We start from the raw sequence: 9,554 nt of genomic DNA, 5'->3' as shown, positions 1-9,554 counted from the left end.
GAAGCAGTGCTGGAGAGGGTCATCCTGTTCCCTGCCCCGCATCCCCCAAACACCCACCCACGGGGTCCCACCGCCCTCGCTGTGCTGTGCTGGGGGTGCCACCAGTGACCCATTTCCCGGTACAGTGGTACCCGGTGGTGTGGGGACACGTGGCTTTACAGTGAGGGGAACAGCTTGGTCAGCCCCACCAAGGTATTTTTAACAGGTGACACTGGGGTGAAAGAAGCCAGCCCGGGCTATTTTGGGCAGGCAGGGCGGCAGGAGGGGGCAGCGGGGGCTGGGGCAGCTGCTGAAGTGCCGTGGCCCCAGAGAAGTCGGGATCCTCGGGCTAGCAGGAGTGGTCAGCTGCCACAGCCCAGATTCTCCACGGCTGTTTCATCCTCTCCAAAATACTCGGCTGACAGGGCAGGACTTGCAAAACACACCACCCCCCTCCTCCCAAATCCATATAAATAGTGCTCGCCCAACGGCTGGAAGGTTAGAGAAGTTTCTGGGCTCCAAGCTCAGGCATTTATTGCTGCTCCCAGCCGGGAGCAGCAGGGAAAGTTGCACATAAAGTGCTGGGGAGTGAGAAAGGAGAGAGAAGCTTTTTAATCTCAGGATACTTGGTTTTACTATTTTTTTCCCCTCTCCTGACAAGAAGTTTTATTTTCCTCTCCCCGGTCCTGGGATCGCAGCCAGACAGGAAGCATTTTCTCACGGCCGGAGAGCTCCCTCCGTCCTTCCTGCGCTCTTCCAGCTCCCGGTGATTCAGCTTGAATCGATTTTCTCATCGTCCTTCACCTGGTGCTGGAAAGGAGGGACCGTCCCCGCGCACCCACGTCCCACCCGGGGTGGATGCGTCTCCTCCGGGACAGGCTCCCGGGGGAAGTTTGCAGCCAGAAACAGCCACACAGAGGCTGAGGCTCTGTGGGAGAGCCCCAGGGACACGCTCAGACCCCTCCGAAGGAAGCCATGGCCGACAGCCAGTTGCCCTTCTCCTGCCACTATCCCGGCCGGCGCAGCATCCGCGACCCTTTCCGGGAGCCCGGCCTGACCTCGCGCCTGCTGGACGATGATTTCGGCTTGTCGCCCTTCCCCGGGGACCTGACGGCGGACTGGCCCGACTGGGCTCGGCCCCGGCTCACCACCACCTGGCCGGGCCCCCTGCGCGCCGGGATGGGCCGCCCCTCGGCCATGGCCCCCGGCTACGGCGCCCACTTCGGAGGGTACCCCGAGAGCCGCAGCCCCGCGCCCTTTCCCCGCGAGCCCTGGAAGGTCTGTGTCAACGTGCACAGCTTCAAACCCGAGGAGCTGACCGTCAAAACCAAGGACGGCTACGTCGAGGTATCAGGTGAGAGCAGGACTGGGCATGAAAAGCAGCCGGTCCTGCCGGCTCAAGGAATTACTGTAAAATGGCAAAATCCCCTTTATTTTAAGGCAGCGGCAGCAGCCCTGTGCTCGGGAGCCGGGGAGGGTTTCGGGGCAGGTCCACGGGCAGTTCGGGGGTGCCATGGGGGGATTTGGCTCACAAGCCGTGGTGGTTTGCTGCCAGAATGAAAAAAGGACACGTGTCCTTTGGGGTAAATCTCCCTGCTTTCCACCCCGGCTGGCGGCACCCTGCAGTGAGCGGCCAAGAGGGGCCCCAGCCTGGCTGGGTTAATTATAGCCGGGGTGAGGCCGGCACGGAGGGAGATTCCCTTTAAAGGGGCCGAGGGAGAGGCTGGGAAGAAGGGAGCAGCTGCTCCACAGCCCCGGAGGCCCAGCCCGGGTCTGAGCTGGCCAGAAGCACGTCCTTGAGAAGTCAGTTAATGGTGGGGACAGGGGTTGCGGGGTCCACCACATCTGGGGTGCCCACGAGTGCCCTCAGCAGCCCATCAGCCTGGCACTGATGTCCTCCACTGGCCCCGAGTCCCCTGGGCTGGGGTCACCAGGGAGGGCTTGGGGCTGCCACCCAGCACAGCCCCAGGTATTTATTTGGGGTTCACAGCATCACAGAGGGAAACCCCAGGTCAGGAGGGTCCAGGCAGACACTGGCTGATGTTCCAGGCACAGGGACCCCCATCCTGACAGTGTGGTGGAGAGGAGCCCAGCCCAGGGAGTGGGGCCAGGGGAGGAGGCTGCCACCTCCAAAGGTTTTATTATTTATTTATTTTTATTTTCCTAAGCCCCAGCTCTTGGCAGCCTGTGGGACCCCATTTTCTCACTGGAAATACAGCTGTGCTGTGTCCACCATCACCTTCCCACATGGAGAGGCTCCCTGAGCCCTCCCCAGGGAAGGGTTTGCACAGGGGAAGGGAAACAACTGCTCGGAAAACTTTCCTGTTGGGTTTTGCTGTTGTTGTTTGTCGGGGAAAAAATAATCTCCTGGTGAGGTGCTGATGTGGGGTGTTGGCCTTCCCTGCAGGCAAACACGAGGAGCAGCAGGTGGAAGGAGGGATTGTCTCCAAGAACTTCACCAAGAAAATCCAGTAGGTACCGGTTGGCCTGGCTGAGCTTTGCCAGTCCCTGCGCCCCAGCTCACACACCCAGGGACTGTTTTCACCCCAAAATCTGCCCTTCTGCAGCACGTGCCTGGCTAGTTCAGGCCACAAACTGACTTCCCAAGGGAGATGAAGGAGGAGGAGGCCATTTTTGGGGTGCTCTGTTGGTCTCCTCCACGCCCGGGGCTGTGTTTGGGGAGGGCTGGGGCGCGGGGAGCAGGAGGGATGCGAGGAGCCAACCCCCAGGGTGCCAGGGCTGACACCACCGCCAGCCCCGGAGCACATCCCCGCGGATGTCTCTGTATCCGTTTATCTCCATGATGTCACTCAGATCGCTATCGCGTTGACTCACCCGTGGCTCACTTTGGCAACAACAACGGCAAAGGCGAGTCCTGCAGAGGCAGCCGATGTGGGGGGCAGACCCCCGGCCGCAGGGGTTAACAGGGAGAGGCAGCAAAAAGCCCAAGGCATGGGAAGGGTTTCCTCAGCTGGCAGCAGCTCAGCTTCGCTTTTCCGCCCTGAAGGAGCCCTGTGCATCCCAAACTCCCACGGGAAGGCTGGGGCGAGCGCTGCACTCCCTCCTGCTCGGCGCTCGGGCTCCTTTTACGGGCAAGGCTCGCGGCTGACGTGGGCTGCGGCACGGCCAGGATTTACTCCTGCTTTGTAGAGGCACAAGCGGCGGGTGACATCCCGTCAAACACATCTGCCGGGGAGATTAAACAGAGCTCCCACGGGGGCCAGGCCGGCCAGGAGCCCGCTCTAAATATCCCTGACACATTCCCAGGCACTACAGTAATAACAGAGGCTTTGCTGAGCCCCACACCCGGGCTGGTGCCTCGGCATCAGTGGTTCCCCACACACTGGGGGTCCTGTGTGAGCTTCCCGAGGGTCGGTGTCCACCAGGGATGCAGCATGGCCGGCACTCCTAACCCATCCCATCTTTCCCCTCTTCCCACAGGCTGCCCTATGAGGTGGATCCCATCACGGTGTTTGCCTCTTTGTCTCCGGAGGGGCTGCTGATCATCGAGGCGCCCCAGATCCCCCCCTACCAGGAGGGCGGCAGCGGCAGCGAGATCCCCGTCGAGAGCCAGGAGGCCGCCTGCACCTGAGCAGCCACCCGCGGCCCTGCCGTGCCCCGGCACCCCTCCTCCCCCGTCCCCTCTCCCTCTGGATCCCTGCTCCCTGGTCCCCTGCGGCGCGGCATCCTGACAGCCTCCGGCAAGGGTGACGGGTGCCGCTCGTAGGGATGGCAGCACCCGTCACCCCAGGGGGGGCCAGCTGAGAGCCGGGGCACACACCGGGTGCCAGGCCACCGTCCCCGAGGGCTTGTAGCAGTCTGAGGTGCCAGTAGAGATTTTGTGCCCGCGGGGCCAAGCAGAACGGATGTCCTCCTTACGGTTATTGTTTGTTCTGAGTCGCTCGGATGGGATATTTATAAGAATAGCAAAAAAGGGCCTTTTTTTTTCCTCTAAAATTGACATGGAAACCCATAGCCCTGTGTCTTCTCCTCCTCCATGAGTTGTTTTTTTTTTAAACTACATCTCTGCAAAGGACACGTGTCTGGCGGCGGAGCTTGACGGCACGGCCTCCGTCCTGAGAAACGCAAACCGTCCGCGTGCTTTGAACGTTGGTTTGGGGTTTTGGTTTAATTTTTTTTTCCTTATTTCCAAAGAGAATTTGTGCTTTTACTTGTCAGACCTGAGGAATAAAACCCAGTGGATGTTCTTAGCCTCTGCTTGTCTCGGCTGAGCCGGCGAGGGTGGGCGCAGGGCTGCGGGAGGGCGGCGGGGAGGAGGGGGGATGCCACCATGCGCCACCTCCCAGCCTGGCACAGATCCTCCCCATGGGGGGAAAGGACAAGGGAGATGTGTGGGGATCTCTGCACTGATGGGTGAATTCCAAGTCCCAGCTAACACTGTGCTGGGGAGCCATCAAGCCTGGCGAGGACCATGGGCTCATCCTGTCTTTACCCTCTCAAGGGGTTGAAAATGTTTTTCCTGCTTGAGGATGCTAAATCAGGCTCTGAACTGGGAAATTTGGGTTTGCACCATCCTTGTTTCCATCTCACCATGCTACCTTCCCACCTTCAGCTCTGCAGGGAAGCACTTCCCAGCTAATTCCTTAGTGGAGGTTTCTGCTGGGCTCTGGGCTCGTGGGGGAGAAACACCATTTGTTAACACACTGCAATGCCCGGGGTTGGCAAAGCCGAGCTGTCGATGGGTGGTGGGAAATTTTCCATCGATCTGTGCAGCACCTGGACCAGGCACCCAGTTTTCCATGTCACCAGGACCTCAGAGTTAAAAATACCACCTCACATGCTCCACCCGGGCTCATTTGGGCTGCGGTTACCAACAACAGCCCATCACGTGCTGTAAACCCCGACCTAGAGCTCGGGTGCCATGAAGGCCCCCACATTCCAGGTCATGGGGTGGAACCTGGGGACTCTCACCCAGTTTTAGGTATTATATTTACTTTTCAGCAGTTGTTACAGAGCTGGGACCCTCTGGTGGTGCACAGCACTGCCAGCCCCAGGCTCAGCCACACGCCGGCTCTGCCGCACACGGCTGTGAGCACAGCAATTTTTATGAATAAAATATAATCCTTGAAATGCGATACTGACACCAGGATGGAATGCCGAAAAGTCATGAGTCACAGCTCTGTGTCCTTGTGCCACTTGGAGCCGTCGTCCCTGTGGGTGACACCTCTCCAGCACAAACTGTTCCTCCTCTTCCTCGCCCCTTTGAAGATTTATTTTTATTCAGCCTTTTGAAAAAACAACCCCAGGCCCAACCTCAGCTTTGTCCCTTTTCATGGGAAGGACCCCAGGGGAAGCACATGCCCCTGGGACCACATTCAGGCCCAGCATCCTGGCTGGATGTGCACCACTGCAGCCCTGACCTGGCTGCCTGAGCAGTGCTGCAGGTGCAAGGGACCAGCTGCAACTCCATAGGGAGTTGCCAGAGGGAAAATGAGTCACAGCTGAGCCCTGCTCCCACCCCAGAGTATTTAGGGAAGGCCCCAGGCTACAGCAGCACTAGTGCTGGGATAAAGGGAGCTTCAAGTTCAGCTTTGGAGCTGCCATGCTCAGATGATGGTTCCAGCTCTTGTTCTTGCTGATCCAGCAGTTTGGGGTAAGTTTTGTTTTTCTTTAATCACTTTCTGCTTTATTTGGTTCTATTTTCTGGTGAATTCCTTAATAGTGTCTTATAAAAGCTGTTGTAAGCTGCATTAGCAATAATTTCTTAATGCCTGGGGTTGGCATGGGCAATTAGCACTACGGACCTCTTCCATCGGCAGCATGCTTGGATCTGTGCAGGCAGCAGCTTTCCAAGCTCTTGGATGGTCTGAAGTATCACAGACTAATGAAAAAACTGTAACTGGAGATCTGTTTTTTTTTTTAACTGTGATCTGATTATTCGTGTGAATGAGGTTTTAAACAAGTAACCCCTGTGGTGTTTCTGCAAATGGAAAAATCAGTCTGGAAATACAGGGGGCACTTCTGTATCAGCCTCTCCCCCTGTATCTGAGGAGATGGGGTGGGATATGTGGATTTCTGGGGTACGAGGGTGAGCAGAGCCAGGGCCAGTGGGAGCAGGAGCTGTTTGCTCTCCCTCAGCCTGCTGTGAGGTAACAGCTTGGAGCCATCAGAGCTGTAACACAAAGTGGTAGCGGCCACTCTGCAATGACATCACATTTCATGGGTTTAGAGCAATTACAGCACATCAGGTGGTGTCAGAACACATTATGGTTTATGGCTTAATATTGGCTCTGAGGGAGATGCCGTGTGCAGGATATAACAGCGGGTGAGCATCCTCTGGGAGGAGTGGGCATCCTGCAGGTCTGACCCTGGGGTTGCTCAGGAGGGATGCAGACCCAGTCTGTGCATTTTGGGACCCCTGTCACACACAGGAGAAGGGGCTGGATCGTGTTTATCAGCAATTCACCTTGCACAGGACACCTCAGACACAGCTCTGCTCTGCTGGCCCTTGTCAAAATCACTCCAGGAGGCCAATGCTCCCTTATTTCCCCTGGAGAAGCATTGGACTTCCCAATATCCACATCATTCAAGACCAAGTGACTTTTACGGCTGAAGGAGACAGAGGAACCATCCTTATCTGGCCTTTAAATCCTGCTTTCAGAGCAACACTGATGCTGTTGGCACAGGGCTGTTCCTGGATGGGGAGGGAAAAGGAGCAGGTGTTTGGGAGATTGTATTTTTTTTTTTTTTTTCTAAGAAGTCAGTTCTGATAAAATGCACAACCACCTCTGAAAGGGGCTGGTGGAATTAAGCAGTTGAATGCTGGGCAATTTGCATTAGGCTCTTTATTGGCACCAATTGGACAGCAGCCAGAGCAGGGAGCACGAGGAGTGTGCCTGCTCTGGGAGAGGGATGGTGGAGTCAGGGCTGAGGTGGAAATCCAGGAGCTCCTGATGCATCTCAGGACCATGAGCTTGCAAGCTCAGCTCTGAGCCCTAGCAAAGCTCTCCCAGGCTGCTGGAGGGAAATGTGGGTGGTTCATGCAGACTCTTTATTTTGGGAAAGATTTTTGGTGATCCCTCCTGCAGCACAAACGGGTGATTCCCAGTGCTGCAGGCACAGAGCTGGGATGGGCTGATGGGGAGGGCTCAGTGCTGTGAGATAAGGGGCTGTGTCATGGGAAACCAGCCTCAAAGGACCTGCTGCTCCAACTGGCCACTGTAACAGGCTGAAGGATGTAGGGAGATAAGGATAAGGTCACTGAAGCCGTGGGAGAGCTTTCCAGGCAGCTCAGTGGCTGGAGGCTGGATGTGCAGGAGGCTGAATAAACCTCTTAGCAGTGTCCTGCTGTCTTGTCCTGAGCTGTGGGGCATCACCTGCCCTCTGCAAGGCATAGGCACGGGTCAGTAGGGCCAAGCAGTTTCCGAGTCGGGTTCACATCCCACCAGGGCTGGGATGGGGAGCACGTGGCTCCTAGCAGGGCACCACCTCCCAGCCTGTCCCAGAGGATTTATTTTCCTAAAATGGAAACAAGAGCTGAATTGATTTATTTTGGTTGGCAGCATGTGGAGCCGGGTGAATAATCCACAAGAAGCTCCAGAGCTATCCAGATACACCAGGCACCTCCACAGACCCGGTCTCTTCTCCTAGAAAAATGGGATTGATCTTATTTTCCAACTGCCCAGCTCCCAGTGCTGCCTGGGCAGAGCTGTGGTCAGCGGCTGGCACAGCAGCTCCCACAGCTGTGCCCATCCCTGCTCTGGGAAGCGTTGCTCTCACACCCACACGTGCCCATGGCTCGGGACACACTGGCTCGCCCTGCAGGGATGCATTTGATGTCTTTTCCTTGCTCAGGGTTGGATCAAGCTGTGGGGTCCTGGGGTGCTCACAGAGACCCTTTTGTTGACTCATGCGGTTGTTTGTGCTTCCCATCCCCTCTGGGAGCCTCTCTGCAAAGCTCAGAGCTGCTCATGCAGGGGCTCATCCTGACTTCCCTCAGCATCCTCTTCCCTCTGTCTCTCAGGCTGCAGAGCTCCCCTTGGCCCCTCCAGGCAATGTGCAGCTCTCCAGGCTCCCACTTGGCAGCTGGTTCCTATTCCTGCAGTTAATCCATCTGTATTTGCACAGAGGATTTGGTATAACACTTCTAGATGTTTTCCCTTTCTAGAGCATCCCTGGCTCCCTGAGGGTGGGCTGCCTCGGGATGAGCCAGTCCCTTTTCCCTGAGAAAATATGCTGTAACCACCAAGGTGCTTCTCTGCTTTAGTCAGTCATTTGGGGGTTTTCATGTTTCTCTTTGGGAGTTTCTCCTCTGTTGGAAACTTTGCTTTCATGCAGTTTTGGTCTGCACTTGCAAAGCAAATCTCGTCTGCTTTATTTTAGATGTCTCCAAAGGGAACACTTTGCCATGTGGTGGCTGTGGGGACAGAAAAGTAAAAGCATACTTTTTTTTTTTAAAAGAAAGAACCCAATGTCACAGAAATAACCCACCCTGGCTGACCAGATGGCCTTTCTGCCCCTTCCAAATCAAAGGCTGGGAAGCTCAGCAAGAGCTCCTGGCCATGAACTAGCACAGACACCCCTGGGAGCAGACTAAGAAATTCCTGAAGCTTCACCCATCCAAGCAGAGGGGAGGGGAGGAGAGATCTCTGTAGATAGAGCAAAGCCTGTGGGGTGTTAAGGCATCATGTTCTGGATTCCTCTGCCAGTACCCACCTTGGGAGGGGACTGGGTGGGCTTTTAGTGACCCCCCACCCCAGCAGCACAGACCCTCACAGGTGGGCAGTGTGTGTGCCTGTGGTGTTGGGCATCACAGACCCTTCATGGAGCTGCAGCTGCCCCTGGGCACTGCAACACTTCCCAGCCACGAATTCCCCCCTCTGATAATGAGCTGCAGCCCGAGGAAGGAGACTTTTCTCCTATTTGTTTTCTTTTGTCAGTCTTTAAACCCAGTTGTAAACGGTGCTGATAATTAAGGCCTCTCTTGTTGTTTGGGTGAAGAACTGAAGTGCAGCCTCCTGCTCCCAGCCAGATGCTCCCCAGCAAACCCATCTTGCAGGAGAGGCAAATTTTGGCTTAATTTTTCTTCTTTCGTATTCCAACAAAAACCTCCCTATCCATGGCAGCCTTGGAAACCTCTCCTTATTAAAAGACCTCCTTGAAATGCATTATAGCAGCCAAGGAGGGTGGTTATGAAGCACAAAAAGCCTGCAGAAGAGCTCATTAAAACAATAAATTACAACTAATTAGAATAAATCAAGCTAAATCATCTCCAGTGTGAAGGTAAAATGAGGTGTGAGTGAATGGTTTTAATAAGGCTGGTGCTAATCCCAGGCTCATCTTTAAAATGATGGTGAGTCCTCCTGCAGGGATGATCCTGCTGCTGGGACTGGGGTGGAAAACAGACATGGACAAAGGCCTGGGGAAAGTGGAGCTGATGGGATTTTTAATTGTGTCCCAGCCTGAGCTGCCTGTCCCTAATTGCAGTCAGTTTGGGGGTAGCACAGCACTCACAGCGGTCAAGGCATTGGTTTTGCTCCCTTTTTTTTTTTTATTTCTCTACAATTTGCAATGCACAAAGTGGCTGTGGGGTTTTGGTCCTCTCTGTCATATCA

At 55.6% G+C, this 9,554-nt stretch overlaps 1 protein-coding gene across 1 annotated transcript; it reads left to right on the top strand.

Moving 5' to 3' along the window:
* The first annotated feature begins 329 nt into the window (after positions 1 to 329).
* Positions 330 to 4,190, top strand: HSPB8 (heat shock protein family B (small) member 8). Its single transcript, XM_027696844.1, has 3 exons — positions 330 to 1,333; positions 2,387 to 2,450; positions 3,421 to 4,190. The coding sequence occupies exons 1-3, from the start codon at positions 955 to 957 to the stop codon at positions 3,569 to 3,571; spliced, it is 594 nt and encodes a 197-aa protein (XP_027552645.1). The 5' UTR covers positions 330 to 954; the 3' UTR covers positions 3,572 to 4,190.
* The last annotated feature ends 5,364 nt before the right edge of the window (positions 4,191 to 9,554 follow it).

Source organism: Neopelma chrysocephalum, unplaced genomic scaffold (assembly GCF_003984885.1).
Source record: "Neopelma chrysocephalum unplaced genomic scaffold, ASM398488v2 Primary Assembly neopelma1_116, whole genome shotgun sequence".
Classification (NCBI taxonomy): Eukaryota; Metazoa; Chordata; class Aves; order Passeriformes; family Pipridae; genus Neopelma; species Neopelma chrysocephalum.
Note: the sequence above shows the minus strand (reverse complement) of the source record. Positions and strands in the feature narration are given on the sequence as shown.

Coding starts and splice junctions, on each gene's coding strand:
- HSPB8 (XM_027696844.1), top strand. CDS start 955: ATGGCCGACAGCCAGTTGCCCTTCTCCTGCCACTATCCCGGCCGGCGC. Junction 1,334..2,386: donor CGGCTACGTCGAGGTATCAG/GTGAGAGCAGGA, acceptor CCTTCCCTGCAG/GCAAACACGAGGAGCAGCAG. Junction 2,451..3,420: donor AACTTCACCAAGAAAATCCA/GTAGGTACCGGT, acceptor CTCTTCCCACAG/GCTGCCCTATGAGGTGGATC.